This window comes from Grampus griseus (genome assembly GCF_964374135.1).
Source record: "Grampus griseus genome assembly, chromosome: 17".
Taxonomy (NCBI): Eukaryota; Metazoa; Chordata; class Mammalia; order Artiodactyla; family Delphinidae; genus Grampus; species Grampus griseus.
In genome coordinates, this window is record NC_139011.1 from 81,078,540 (window position 1) to 81,094,568 (window position 16,029).

At 48.6% G+C, this 16,029-nt stretch overlaps 1 protein-coding gene across 2 annotated transcripts in view; it reads right to left on the bottom strand.

Annotated features, from left to right (window-relative positions):
* The window catches only part of SPIDR (scaffold protein involved in DNA repair), a 142,075-nt gene that overhangs the window by 44,144 nt on the left and 81,902 nt on the right, over nt 1-16,029 (bottom strand). For both annotated transcript variants that reach the window (XM_082675007.1, XM_082675006.1), the window contains exons 7-11: nt 15,598-15,802; nt 14,119-14,265; nt 1,296-1,389; nt 488-602; nt 175-228 (exon numbers count right to left, since the gene is read on the bottom strand). In XM_082675007.1, the coding sequence (XP_082531133.1) occupies nt 175-228; nt 488-602; nt 1,296-1,389; nt 14,119-14,265; nt 15,598-15,802 (615 nt within the window). The remainder of the gene's footprint in view (nt 1-174; nt 229-487; nt 603-1,295; nt 1,390-14,118; nt 14,266-15,597; nt 15,803-16,029) is intronic.

Below are 16,029 nucleotides of genomic sequence, written 5' to 3' on the forward strand. Positions count from 1 at the left end.
AAAGGATCTTGTTAGCAGACTCGGGCGTGAGTCAGAAGAGGGAGCAGAAGGCCTAGCCGAGTCTCGGGAGAGTCCGGACTCTCAGCTCCATGTGGCACATGGAGGGCCCTTGCAGCCAGGGGACACGGGGGAGGAGAGTAAGGACACGCACCTGGGCTGGGCGCCCCAACTTACCCCGTCCTCGCAGGCGGCAAACCTCAGGAGCGAAGAGATGCTGTGCTGCAGCAGCTGCAAGAACAGCCACGGGCGGAGTCAGGACCCCCACCCCGCTCACCGGAAGGATCCCCCACCGAGACCTGATGTGTGACTCGAAGCCACCAGCTTCCATCGCAGAGCCTTAAGTCAGACAAGGGAGGGCTGCGGCCCCTCGGGGGAGCCCTGCCCCCTTTCCCAGGAAAAGAGCAGGAGATGCCGCCCCGGCCCGGCCGCGGGTGAAGGGGGCGCGCAGTAGGTGGACGCGGATGCACGAGCTCCCACCTGTTCCTACCTTGACCCTCACTGTGCACTGGGGTCGCAAGGGGCAGTCCAGGAAGACCTGCAGGTGCCTTCTGAGGAGGGGAGAGGTGACCACGCGGGAGCAGTCCCCACAGGAGAAGGCGCCCCTGTTGTTTGAAAACAAGAAGGCACAGAGCGCGGGAGCCTGGTGGCGGGCAGACACACAGACATTCCCTGCACGCGAGCGAGTGTCCGTCTGCCGTGTTAGAGGGGGGCTCAGAAACCCGGCTCCTAGAACAGGCCCCAAGCAGCCTGGGCTCTGCGGTCGCAGCGCCTGGCGTGGGGGCCCCCCCGGCTGAGCCACGCAGCCAACAAGGGGAAGGGCCGGACTGCAAACCTGCTCCCACCACCAGTGTCTCTGCTTCTTCCTGCTTCCAAGGAAGGCCTGTCCAGGCCACCACCTGTGAGGCGTCAAGAAGCAGGAACGTGCTGACACGCCCTGTGCACGTGCCTCCGACAGTCACGGGGGGGCCGGAGGACCGGCGCCGAGGACGGGCCCCGGGGTGGGGGGCGGTAAGGCTGGGCAGGGATGTCTGCTTGCAGAGGTCGGCTGTGCCGTCACCAAGTGTGTCTCACGTTCGTGTTAGCCCCAAGTTCTTTTTCTCCCGCCTGATAACAACGAAGCTGAGGAAACCTGGCTCTTCTCTCTTTTAAGACAGGAAGAGCCTCGGGGAACCGCAGAACCCCAGTCGTGAGGAGAGAAAACACGGCGCCCGGCCTCCTCCGTGTGCCCTGGGCCCGGCCCCTGGCCCAAGGCACAAGGCAGTGGGGTCCCGGGCTGCTGCTGCTGCTGCCCCTACCTGTCTTCCGGCCTCCGTTCCAGTCTCTCACCGCCACACAGGTCACACGCAGGCCACGAGCAGGCGGTGCTCTCGTCCACGGCGACCACAGCGCCTAGGCCCAGGGAAGCAGACCCGGGCTCAGAGGCGGCTCTGTCCCCCAACTTCTCTTTGCCCCTCAGGTCACAGACGGTAACATGAGGTGCCCCAGGTTTGCTTCTCATTTGTGAGTTTATATAAATGTTCCTAAGCTTTTTATAATTTCCATTCATGGCACAAAATTGCAACAAAGAGCAGGTTTTAAAGCTCAGGCATATTACTAACCAAGTATTTTCGTTTTTGCCTTTTTCCAACGTGCATGTTCTGAGGCCGTGACGAGCACCCCATCCCTGCTCCGTCTCGTCCTGCCCTTAGGCTGCTGCATGGCTGTCCCCTTAGGTCCCGGTTCTCTCGGCCACTCTCCTGACTGGACACCAGGTCTCCAAACTGCCCTAGCCCGAGGCGGTGGGCATTTGCCTACCTGGCTCCTTCTGTGCTGGACCCTTCTCTTAGGATGCGCTCATGGAGTGGGGTTACTGCGTCCAAGCGCGTGAGCACAGAGATGGCGGAACCCCTTTCAGAGGCGCTTCCCACAGAACCTCCGACCCCTGCCGCCCACTCCCGCCCACTGCACTGACGCTCACAGGCAGCACTGCCTGCTGGACGGTAAGGCTGGAACTCCACAGCTTAGGCTCCACTTCTTCGACATGGAAAGAGAAATATGCTTATTGGTTTGTCAGTATCTCTTCTTATGTGATTTCTCTGGTTCCCTCATTTCTTTTTTACTCCAACGTTTGTGATTTATTTATTCAACAAACAAATACATATACAATGCTCTTTAGCGTGGGATATACACATAGCACTTTGAACATAGGGTAGATGCCACAATCTACACTTTCATGGATGCCACAGTCAGGCTGGAAAAGCAGATAAATAACAAGTAAAAAGATCATGAAATATGGGAGAAAATATCTGCAGAAGACACTCTGATCAAGGACTGCCATCCAAAGTATATTAGAACTTTTAAAACTCAACAGTAAAGGGACTTCCCTAGTGGTCCAGTGGTTAAGAATCCTCTTTCCAATACAGGGAGCACGGGTTCGAGCCCTGGTTGGGAAACTAAGATCCCATATGCCGCGCAGCACAGCCCCCCCCCCCAAAAAACAACAACAACAACAAAAAAACCTCAACAATAAGAATCAGAATAACCTGATTAAAAATTGGGCCAAAGACTTGAATAGACACCTCACCAGAGAAGATACAGAGACAGGAGAAAAGCATGTGAAAAGATGTTCAGCATCACGTCTTGAGGGAAATGCAAAAGAACACAGCAATGAGACACCGCGACACACCTATGAGAACGGCCAAAGCCCACACACTGACAGCACCGAATGCTGGTGAGGATGTGGAGCAACAGGAACTCTCATCACTGCTGGCGGGGAGGCAAATGGTGCAGCCACTTTGGAAGACAGTTTGGCAACTTCTTACAAAATTAAACACAGTCTTACCATACAATCAAACAATCTCGCTCCTTGGTATTTACACAAAGGAGCTGAAAATGTGTGTCCACATCAACACCGGCACGTGATGTTTACAGCAGCTTTATTCAGGATTACCAAACATGGAAGCAACCAAGATGTCCTTCAGTAGCTGGATGGATACATAAGCTCTGGTTTATCTAGAAAGTGGAATGTTATTCAATGATTTTTAAAAAATGAGTTCTTGAGCCATGAAAAGACATGAAGGGACCTTAAAAGCGTATTACTAAGTGAAAAAAGCCAAGCTCAAAAGGCTACACACTGTATGATTCCAACTACAGGACATACTGGAAAAAGCAAAGCTATACAGATGGTGAAAAGATCAGTGGTTTCCGGGTATTAAGCGGGAGAGAGGGCTGAGGAGGTGGAGCGCAGAGGGTTTTAGGCCAGGGAAACTGTTCTGTATGACGCTGTAATGATGGCTACATGTCCGAAGTGTGTCTAAATCCATAAAATGACAACACCAAGAGTGAACCCTGCTGTAAACTATGGACTCTGGATGATGATGGCGTGTCGATCACGGTCATCAACGATCCAGGGGGGATGCTGACAGCGGGCGAGGCTGTGTGTGTATGGGGGTGGGGGAATGCGGAAAAGCGCTGTACCTTCTGCTCGGTTTTGCTGTGAACCCAAAACTGCTCTAAAAAAAATCAGTTTATTAAAGAAAACCATGAAATACATGCTAAATTGAGAAATGGAAAAGACCCCTCAGAGGTGCAAAAGAGAGGCCTCTAGGCTGGCCTAAGTGTCAGGGGAGACTTCCCGAAAGAATGGACCCGAGGAGGGGCTGCAGGTAGGGAGAGGCACAGGCCCACTCTTCACCCTGAGGTGGGGCTGGAGGCCAAACAGGCAGAAAAAAGAGGCAGGTGAGACCGCTGTGAAGTCCGCAGGCTGGCAGGCCAGGACCATAGAGGGTCTCGCTGGGGATTCCAGACTTGGTCTTGGAAGGGATGAGGAGACAGAAAGGAATTTTAAACAGGGGACTGAGTTGGTCTGATTTTCTTGGAATGTGAAGCATTGTACATACCATCAAGATTCACTGCAAATCACAGACCATCCTTGTTGAAAAGTGGTGAAATTAGACATTTTAAAAAAAGTAAGATGTGACCTAAGTTTCCAGAAAGATAGAAGAGTCATCCTTCACACTCTTGGAGCAAAGAATTTCATTCTCCACTAGAACAAACATTAGGAGAAAATTTATTTGTAGAGGATAAAACAGAATGATGAGAACTAAGTAGGCTCAGTTTATCAAAATGCATTCATGCAGTGCATCCTTGAATGGCTTTTGCAAAATGAAAATAATACAGCTTGATTTTAAAAAGGCTGCCCAGCTAATTTCATTGTTCTTGCAAATCTAATCAAGATTGAGTCAAAGCAATGAAAAGTTAAGCCAATAAGAGCTTATAATACAGCCGAAGGTGTGTCTTCATGAATGTCAAGAGTCCAGGTTGCGGGGAGGGCTCCCACCCCAGGGGGTGTCAGCACAGAGGCTCACACAGTCCTTGGCAGGTCTGCTAAATGAATTAAGAAAAAGAAGACTGCTACAAACCACAGTTCCCTTTACCCTAGAATATCTTTGGGTGTTAACAGCATTTACACTTACATGGGATTAAGCAATTTCCTTCCAATTAGGGAACGAGGCACGGGCTGAGGAAATACATTTCATCTGGGGTCTCCACACCACTGGCAATCCCTTCTGGCAACCCAGGGGACAGCTGGGAATTGTACTATTAACCTTTAGTATCTAGGACATTCACTTAAAGAAGCATCAGAAGGAAAACAACAACTGTTGTTAGGGTTTGAGAATTCTGGCAAATTGCTGCAGTTTGCTGTTAAAAGCCTTTACATTCTTTGTCTCATTTACAGAAACCTCTTGTAATTAGGCTTGGGAAGGTGTATCCCATGTTCATGAAAACGACTTTGTGAAAGGTCCTTCCTGAGGGTCCTATGGGAAGCACTCCGGCCCATCCTTCGTGGGCGGCCAGCTCTCTGCCACACTGTCCCCACCCTTCTTTCTGGCTGAAAGAAGTTGGGGCTCAGGACCTTCTACTAGGTCAAGGTCGACACCCGGTTTGAGGACAGGACTCTGCCCCCTGCGTGACCGCACCCCCTGCACAGTGCAGGGAAGATCACCGCCCACCAGCAAGCGGCAGATACAAAGTGTCAAGTGGGGCAAGGAAGATAAAACCAACTGCAAAGCTGTCCCCAAAAAGAGACTGGAAGGAAGTCCCCGCGGCTCTGGAGCCGCCTTTTGGGCAGGGAGGCCATGGGCGCCGTCACCTCCTGGAGACGTCTTCCTGGCAGGTGTTGCGGGTTCTCAGCGAGTGACTGACGCACAGGCCACTCCCTGCGTCCATCCCAGCTCTGCTCAGGGAACACGCCTGCTGTCCTGCCAGGTCCAGGCGGCCGAGGGAGACCCTGAGGCCAGCTGAGAGCCCCTCCTGAGGCAGGCTGGGCAGGGCAGAGCACAGCACGGCTGAGGGGCTATCCTGGATTTGATGGAATCCAGTCTGGGCCAGCCCACGGCTGGCTGGAGGGCAGGGGGTCCCGTCCCTGTGTCCATCTGGGAGCTGGTTCCTGCATGGCCTCTGCCTTGGCTGGGGGCTCCTGTGTGGGAGGCTGGGCCAATCCCTGGTTTTTGCAGCTGGGCTTCGTCTTCTCTTAATCCCTAGTTAGCTGGGCCTTCTCGGAGGACCTGGCTGCACTGTGATAACAGTCTGTACACATCCATCTGACCCACCTGCACGCCTGCAGGACAGCTTCAGAGAGACCCCCAGACTGCTCAACGTTAAAATGGTAATGAAGGTAATGAAATGATACAGGTCAAAAATTGGACCTACATAAAGGAAAAGAAGGGCACTGGAAAAGGAATAAATGGGGGTAAAGTAAAATCTTTAACCTTTGTGGTTCTAAACTGATCTGTAACAAGGATGTTCAGTGTTATGCCTTGTAAGTGAAGTGAATGACAGCTGTTATAAGGGACTGAGGGAGAGACTGATAATGTGGCTACACCCTGAAGCGGGCAGTGTTATCTGAAAGTGGATTTGACTGGTTCTAAGTGTACATTGCAAACTCTAGGGCAACTACTAAAAATTTTTTCTAGAAGTATAACTGACATACTGAGAGGAGAAAATGGAATCACACAGAATGCTCAATCAAGATGAGAAATAGCAGGGACTTCCCTGGCATCCAGTGGTTAGGACCTGGCACTTCCACTGCCGAGGGCCTGGGTTTGATCCCTGGTCGGGGAACTAAGATCCCGCCTGGTGCAGCCAAGCGGGAAAAAAGAATGAGAAAAGGCAGGAAGAGAATGGAAAACAAAAACAGAAACAAGAGCCAGGAACAGAAAACAATATACGTGTGACAGATCTTAACCCAATGATATAAATATTCACTTTAAATGTGAATGGTCTAAATATAAGAAATAGCCTCTTAAGAGCGGACAAAAAATGTGAGCCATCTCTACGGTGTCTACAAGAGATCTGCTTCAAACACAAAGACACACAGAGATGAAAAGCAAAGGGACAGAAAAAGGTATATTATGCTCATGCTAATAAGAGAAAACTGGAGCTACATTAATTTCAGACACAGCCGACTTCGGAGCAAGGAAAGGCATCAGGGATCGAGAGGGGCGTTACCTCATGGGAAAGGGGTCTGTTCTCCCAGGAGACGTATCTGTCCTTAATGTGTGTCTGCCTGACAACAGGCTGCTAAAACGACGTGAAGTCAACTGACAGAACTGCGAGGAGAGAAAGAGACCCATGGCTGTATTTTATTGTTTTTTTTTTTTTTTTTTTTTTTTTTGCGGTACACGGGCCTCTCACCGTTGTGTCCTCTCCCATTGCGGAGCACAGGCTCAGCGGAGCACAGGCCCGACACGCAGGCTCAGCGGCCATGGCTCACAGGCCCAGCCGCTCCGCGGCACGTGGGATCTTCCCGGACCGGGGCACAAACCTGTGTCCCCCGCATCGGCAGGCGGACTCTCAACCACTGTGCCACCAGGGAAGCCCACAGCTGTATTGTATATATTGTGTTTGGAGACTTCAAGTCCCCTTACCAGTGACCGACAGATCCACAGGCAGAAAATCATAAAGACACAGTTGAACTGAGTAGCACCTTCCCCGGTTCTGACTGATGTTTACAGACACCTCCATCCGACAAGAGAAGGACACACCTTCCTCTCAAGCTCTCATGGGACATTCATCCAGACAGACCACATTCTGGGCCACAAAACACACCTTAACACATTTAAAGGTATAAAAATCATACTAAATATGCTCCTAAACCACGATGGAATTAAACAGAAATCAATAACAGAAAGACAACTGGAAACCCCCCAAATACTTGGAGATTAAACAATGCACTTCTAAATAACACGTGGGTCAAAGAAAAAATCTCAAGAGAAATTTAAAAATACCTTGAACTAAATGAAAACAAAAACACATCAAAACTTGTGGGATGCAGCAAAAGCAGTGCTTAGAGAAGTTTACAGCACTAAATGTAAATATTTGAAAACATCTAAAATAGATAGTCTAAGCTTTCATCTTAAGAAACAAGAAAAAGATAAGCAAACTAAAACACAAAGTAGGGAGAACATAAGCAATAACAAAAATTAGAGCAGAAATCAATGACATTGAAAACAGGAAATCAGTAGGAAAAAATCAAGAAACCCAAAAGTTGGTTCTTTGAAAAGGTCAATAAAAATTAATGAACTTCTAGCTAGGATAACCAAGGATAAAAGAGAGAAGAAACAAATTATTTATATCAGAAATGAAAGAGGGGCCATCATTACTGATCCCGTGGATCAGTAATAAAAGGACAATAAAGGAATAATTAAAAGGATAATAAAGGAATGTCAGAAATAACTCTATGCACCCAAATTCAATAACTTAAGTGAAATGGACCAAGTCCCTGAAAGACACAATCTGCAAAAACTCCCACAAGAAGAAACTAGTGATCTGAATAGGCCGAGACCTACGGGCACACCTCAGAGATACTGTGGGCTCGGATCCAGACCACTCACCACAATAAAGCGAATACTGCCATAAAGCGAGTCACGTGGATCTGGGAGGTTCCCAGTGCATACAAAAGTTATGTCTACACTATACTGTAGTCTATTAAGTGTGCAATAAATACATTATGTCTAAAAAACCCCACTTAATTAAAGAATACTTAATTGCTAAACTATGCTAACCATCATCTGAGCCTTCAGCAAGTCATGATGTTTTTGTAACAGTAGCATCAAACATCACTGACCACAGATCGCCACAGCAAACGTAGTCATAATGAAAAAATCTGAAATATTGCACAAATTACCAAAACGTGACACCAAGACACAAAGTGAGCAAAATGCCGTTGAAAAATAGCACTGAAAGACTTGCTTGACACAGGGATGCCACAGAACTTCAATTTGTGAAAAATGCAGGATCTACCAAGCTCAATAAAACAAGGTAAGCCTATATTAAAGCAATTGAATCAATAATGCATAACCTTCCAAAACAGAAAGCACCAGGCCCAGATGGGTTCACTGATAAATTCTATCAAACGTTTAAGAAAGGAACTATACCAATACTCTATAATTTCTTCCATGAAGATAGTAGCAGAAGGAATACTTCCTAACTCAACCTCTGAGGACAGCATTCACCTAGTATCAAATCTAGATAAAGACATTACATGAAAGGAAAACTACAGACCAATATCTCTCATGAACATAGTTACAAAAGCCCTTAACAAGATATTAGCAATCTAATCCAACTATATAAAAAAAGGATTATACCATGACCAAATGGGATTTATTACAGGTTTATAAGGCTGGTTCAGTATTTAAAAAATCAATTACTGTAATTTATCATATCAACAGACTAAAGAAAAATCGTATGATCATATCAATAGATGCAGAAAAAGTGCTGGACAAAATCCAACACCCATTCATGATAAAAACTCTCAGTAGCCTAGAGGGGGTTTCCACAACTTGGTAAAGAAATTTACAAAAAACCTACAGACAGAATAAACCAATAAAGAAGTTATGTGATTTAGGAAAGAATGAATCGAACCTAAATGATAAATAGAAGGGAGGCCCAGGACAATAGCTGACAACAGAGCAACTAGTCAAGATTGGTTCAGAGGGACAGAAGGCTCCAGGAGGGAGATTACAAAGGAAAAGGATGACTCCAAAGATTTGTCACCGTTTTTTGAGAATTTGGGAGAAAATTAGGGTGTAGGGCAGGCAGTGCTAGGAAAATAAAAGTCAACATAAAACTCCATGAAAAAAACCATAGAAGAAAGGAACTAGAGTGTGTAGACTAGTTTCCCATTCAGCTAAAAGTATTTATATAATCATAATAATCAAAATACCATTTTTAAAGATTTTTTTCATGTGGACCATTTTTAAAGTCATTATTTAATTTGTTACAATATTGCTTCTGAGTTACGTTTTGTTTTTTTGGCTGTGAGGCATGTGGGATCTTAGCTCCCCAACCAGGGACTGGATCCACACCCCTTGCACTGGAAGGCGAAGTCTTAACCACCAGACCACCAAGGGAAGTCCCAAAATACCATTTATTGATTTTCATCTTTGAGGATCAACCTGTAGACAAAGTGCAAGGCTTTATAGCTACAGGACAGTATTGACCTTAGCAACACACAGAACCAACTTCAGGGGAAGGAAGAGAGCAGTAGGAGAAGAGCAGGGTTCTTTTCCTTCAATGTGTGGAATAAAGAGATTATCTTTAGCAGAAAAGACAACAAACAAACAAACCCCCTACAGCTAACATCATTACCTAATGGTGAGAAAGAAAAGTTGATGCTTTCTCCTTAAGATGAGCAACAGGGCAAGGAAGTCCCCTCTCACTGCTTCTATGCAACCTGGTGCTGGGAGTCCCAGTTTATGCCAGAGGCCAGAAAAGGAAATAAAATGTATACAGGTCGGGAATGAAGAAAAACACTCTCCTGTCCACAGATGACAGTTTTCTCTGTAGAATATCCCAAAGAATCAACAACAAAAAAATCTAGAACTACAAACATGTTTGTAGCTAGGTTGTAGGATACAAGGTTAAAATACAAAAGTCAATTGTTTTCCTATATACTAACAATAAACGAGGGAATTTGAAATTAAAAACACACAACACCATTTACATTAGCTAACATAAATGAAATACTTAGGTATAAGTGCAGCAAAATATGTACAAGATCTATATGAGGAAAAGTACAAAACTCTGCTGAAAGAAATCAACGGTGAGATACTCCATGTTTACGTACAGGAAGACTCAACAGTGTTAAGATGTACATTTTTTCTAAGTTGCTCTACAGATTCGACACAATCCCAATCAAAATCCCAGCAAGTTATTCTGTGGATACCAACAAACCGTGTTTTTTTTGCGGTACGCAGGCCTCTCACTGTTGTGGCCTCTCCCGTTGCGGAGCACAGGCTCCGGACGCGCAGGCTCAGTGGCCATGGCTCACGGGCCCAGCCGCTCCGCGGCATGCGGGATCCTCCTGGACTGGGGCACGAACCCGTGTCCCCTGCATCGGCAGGCAGACTCTCAACCACTGCGCCACCAGGGAAGCCCCCAACAAACCGATTTTAAAGTTTATGTGGAAGAGACAAAGACCTAGAATAGCCAAGACAATAATGAAGAACACGCTGGAGGACTACACACACCAGCGCTGCCGTAATCAGGACAGTGTTGTAGCAGTGAGAGAACAAGTAAGTCAGTGCAACAGAATAGAGAGCCTAGAAATAGACCCACATAAATATAGTCGACTGATCTTTGACATTTCAATAGAGAAAGGACAGCCTTTTCAACAGTGACAGAACAACTGACAAAACACATGGGAAAAAAATGAATCCAGAAAGACCTTACACCTTTCACAAAATTTAACTGAAAATGGATCATAGACTTAAGTGTAAAATGCAAAACTGTACAACTCCTAGAAGAAAACAGGAGAAAATCTGGGTGACCTTGGATCAGACAACAAGTGTTTAGATTCACCAAAAGCACAATTCATGAAAAAAACAAGTTGATGTTGGACTTCATTAAAATTAAAACTGGTCTGCAGACGCTGTTAAGAAAATGAAGAGACAAGCCAAGGACAGGAAAAAATATTTGCAAAAGACCTATCTGACAAAGGGCTGTTATCCAAAATATATGAAAAAACTCTTAAAACTCAACAATAAGAAAATGAACAACCCGAATAAAAAATGGACCAAAGTGCTTCACAGACACCTCACCACAGAAGATATACGCATGGCAAATGAGCACGTGAAAGTCGCTCCACGTCACGTGTGGTCAGGGAAACGCAAACTAAAATAGCAATGAGGCACCATCACACACCTGTCAGAATGGCTGACAATCTAAAATCTAAAGCCCTGCGAACACCAAATGCTGGTGAGGACGTGAAGCACAGGGGATGCGACCTGTCGCGGAGCTCTGCTCTGGGGGCACAAGGAGGACTTTGCTGGCCCAGCTCTCCCTCCACTGCCCAGGTGTCGCTCCACGGGTGCTGCTGGCCAGAGACCCTCCATCAACACTGCCCTTCTCCAGAGAGGCCACAGTGGACACTGGATCTCTCACCGTGGGCCACGCTTCCCGACACTGCCCTGTGGTCATGCTGTCTGCGCCGGGAGGGCCCAATCTCAGCCTCAGTTCTGTCCCTCGGAAGGGTTACCTTCTCTGGAGGGAGCATAGCTTCTTCCTGGTTCTGCCGCTGTTCTCTACTTATGATCATGGCCCACATGAACACCATCTGAAACAACAGGAATACACCCAAAGAGCGGAAAATACACGTCCACCCAAAGGCCTTACATGAATATTCACAGCAGCATGAATCACAGTATCAAAAAAAATGTGCATCAACTGATGAATGTTTAAACAAAACAGGGTCTACCCATACAATGGAATATTCAGCCACAGAAAGGAATGCAGCCTGAGAAATGCCTCGAAAATGTTCTGCTGAGTGAAAGCAGCCAGAAACCAAGGCGCACACAGTGCAGGATTCATGTGCGTGTCCATGAGACTGAAGGTAGAGAAGCAGAAGCCAGGGGCTGGGCGGGGACGGGGCATGACTGCGGACAGACACGGGTTCCTCTCTGGGGCTAGTCAGTGGGCGTGCTTGCACAACTGTGTGAGCACACTAGAAACAGCGAGCTGTACACTTTAAAAGGGTGAGTTTCATCTCAATGACACTGTGATTGAAAACCAGACTGCCACTTTGTTTTCAAAGCCACTCAGATGACAAAAGCCAAAATGTAAAATAGGAGGTGGCTGCACAACCCTGTAAATGCACTGCCACTGAGCTTCTCACTTTAAAGTGGTTAAGTCTGTGTTCTGTAAATCTCACTATAAATTATTATTTTTAAAAATATTAGGGGCTTCCCTGGTGGCGCAGTGGTTGGGAGTCCGCCTGACGATGCAGGGGACACGGGTTCGTGCCCCGGTCCGGGAAGATCCCACATGCCGCGGAGCGGCTGGGCCCGTGAGCCATGGCCGCTGAGCCTGCGCGTCCGGAGCCTGTGCTCCGCAACGGGAGGGGCCACAGCAGTGAGAGGCCCGCGTACCGCAAAAAAAAACCCAAAAAACAAAAACAAAAAATATTAGGGTCTTCAGAAAACTCGGGTCTTCTCTCTGTCCCTACAAGTGTCTACACATTCTCCTCTGCCTGCACCTCTGTGCTTCTTACTCCCTGGCTGCAGGTAAGAGTGGGTCAGGTTCCAAACCCTCCTCAGGAAGCCAGCTCTTCAGGTGCACTTTCTCATAAAATGGTGCTTCGGGTGGTGGCGATGCCTGTGGTCTCCTAAAGCCAAAGTGGGAGGGGTGGGGACTGTCACTTGGGGGCTGCTTCCTCATCCTTCCCTGCTCTGCGCCCGGGAGCGACCCCGCTCTGAGAGAGGTGAGGGGATGGGAGCCTCTCGGCGGGCGGCTGGAAACCACAGGCCGTGGACAGGCTGCCTGAGACTGCTCGAGTTTGGCCCTCTCGGCCTCCAGCCTCGCGGCCAGCCTCCCCCGTGCTCCTCCAAACAGCAGCGCAATCATCTTCCTGCCAACAGCCAGCCCCCGCTTTGCACCACAGTCAATCCATCCGTGGTGCTGAAAGAATCGCTTCATTTAAGACAAAAATCTGACCATCTCACCTCGTTAACACGGCCGGGGACGGCAGAACAGCACAGGGCCAGCCTGCCCACGACAGCCCCGCTCCGCCAGCACACGAAGCTCTCACGGCTGCCCGGCGTTCTCCACGTGCCCTCACCTGTCTGGAAGGCCTTGACCAACTCTGCCAGAGCAATCCTGAGGGCCCTGGCGCCCCAGCCCTGCCGTCACTGCCTCCAGCCCCCAGCCAGCCGCCTGCCGCCCGGAGCACTGAATGTCCGCCTTCGCCACCAGCTCATTTACTCCTCAGCAAGGCTTTGGGGTCAGTCCTGTTATCCCTGTTGCAGAGATGAGAAAGTGGGGACCCGGACACAGGTGACAGAGCCTGCCTTCTTCAGGACCACCAGGCTGTAGCAGTTATGTTTCGGTACTAACGGTAAAAGGAAACGCAAAGAAGGGAAAATCCAAAGGGCCTCAACACAATGAACACGTGCTCAATCTCACAAGCACACAGGGACCGTGGATTCAAGCATCAGTGGCATCACAGCTTTTGCTGTTCATAAAAACCATAGTGGGGTTCAGGAATCTAGTGGTCCAAGGGTGGAAGAGACAGGCCATCAATGTTACTTTTGGAATTTCTGTACTTTTTGGAAATTAATTCAGCAAATTGCTTTCACAGACATTCCTGCCCTCCGTCCACGTCTCGCTCCCCTGTACTGAATTTGTTACCCTACCTGTCAGTTTCCCTCCTGACTAATCCACCTGCAGATCTACTTCCTTGCCCTGTTTCGCCCCCCACCCTGCGTGCTACCTGAGGCCGCAGCCCCTCCGGCCCCTCCAGATGCCCCTGCAGTCTCTTCCCAGACTCTGGCGCTTATCCACCTGCCCTGTCAGCAGCCTTTGTAAGCCCTGCTCTCCTCCTGCCCCCACCCTGCACCTGACCAGCCCCCCTCCCCTGCCATCTCAGCTCAGGGCTCCTGTCCGTGCCTCCTACAGGTGAGGTCCTGGCGACAGGCACTCAGAGCACGGCAGGCTGCCGTCCTGTCTCTGGTCGCGTCTTTGTCACGCATCCAATGTCAGGCACGCAAGAAATACTCGATGAACAAATGAGCAAATGAATATAAGGTAAGTGTGATACTTAAGGAAATACAAATACCTCTTCCATCAAAATCGACTACCCACCTTGGACGCTGCAAATGGAGTTGACCCGAGTGACAGAATCCAGCTCATCGAGGCTCACAGGGCTCGTCAGCTCCCAGGCACCAGAGGCCACACCCAGCTGGGGCTTTGGAAGCAGGAGGACAGTTCGTGCAACACAAACAAGCTGACCTGCCAACAGAGACACTTCAGATTACTGCAGCTCTGAGGTTTGAAACAAGCGAGTTCTCCTGCCAGTAGAGATGTGTCCTCTGCCAGCCACCTGGGAGCTGGGGGGACTGGGGGAGCCAAGGGCACCACTGTGCGGCCCCCGTGTGTCCAGAGACACGGCACCGTGCAGAAAGGAAGCCCAAAGCCTTGCGCACTAGGCTGTAAGAGCACACAAACACTGCGTTCAAACTCCATTCCTAAAGGCAAATCCTGTCATGCAAGTTATATACACTGAAAAATATACAGTCTAAGCAGGACCCTACTTTGATTCTTGGAAAAAAGTACTGACTAATCTAAGCATACAGTTAGGTCTCTGTATCTGCAGGTTCTGCACCTGCAGATTCAAACTAGCACAGATTCAAACAACGGTGGATGGAAAATATTTGGGAAAAAAGTTCCAGAAAGCAAAATCTGAATTTGCTGCACACCGGCAAGTATTTACACAGCACTGACATCGTATTAGGTATCGTAAGTGATCTGGAGAAGATTTAAAGTGTGGGAGGAGGGCTTCCCTGGTGGCGCAGTGGTTAAGAATCTGCCTGCCAATGCAGGGGACACGGGTTCGAGCCCTGGGCCGGGAAGATCCCACAAGCCGCAGAGCAACTAAGCCCATGGGTCACAACTACTGAGCCTGCACTCTAGAGCCCATGTGCAGCAACTACTGAGCCCATGTGCCACAACTACTAAAGCCCGTGCTCCACAACAAGAGAAGCCACCGCAATGAGAAGCCCACGCACGGCAACAAAGGGTAGCCCCCGCTCGCCGCAACTAGAGAAAGCCCGTGCACAGCAACGAAGACCCAACACAGCCAAAAATAAATAAATAAATAAATTTATTTTTTTAAAAAAATGGGAGGATGTGTGCAGCTCATATGCAGATACCACCATTTTACAGAAGGGACCTGAGCACCTGCAGGTCTTGGTGTCCGCAGAGGAGTGGATACTGAGGGACGAAAGCACGTGTTTAAATGTTCTAGCTTTTCATGTTCTAGCTTTTCATTTGTTTTAAAAAGTGATGCGCCAGGCAGTGGCTTCAGGTGGCTTCTGCACCTGTAAAGTGTGACCCCAACAGACCACCCTTGAGTGACCACTGGCATCTCCTGCTGCTGTGCCGGCACTGCATGCAGGGGGTTCTGGTTCTGTCCATGTGGCCATCACAGGGGTCTTGTCCGCAGTGGACTTCGGGATGGGGCCTGCATTTCCAGAGCAAGACAGAGACATCAAGAATCCACAAAGCCATTTTCTGGCATCTCTCAGTCACCACATCAGAGCCGTCAGTAAGACGAAAGCATACCCTGGTCTCGGAGAGCATCCCTGAAGAAGAAGCTCTTGGAGGTGGCCTCAGAGAGCGCGTCCCGGACTTCCTGGCCCAGCACGCATGAGGGGGCCACGCGCACAGGCATGGTTTTGGGGAGACCCGAGCCCTCGTCCTGTGTTTGCAGAGTAACGTCGGTCACCACCAGCCACAGCTCCCTTGGCTCCAGAAGCGAACTGTTTACCTATAATTCAAAGACACAGTCAGGCTGTTAACTTAGAAGCTTTTCTTAGAGCCAAAATTATTTTTTAAAAGCAATAATCTTAGATGATTATTATTAACACTAACAATTTCTGGTATCATTTCAATAAGTATTTCAAAACATGCAATAGCCTTTGTGTGTCTTGGTCAGCAGCCCCCAGGACACGGCTGAGCCCCGTGAGCTCCCACCTTGCAGCTGGTTTAAGGGCT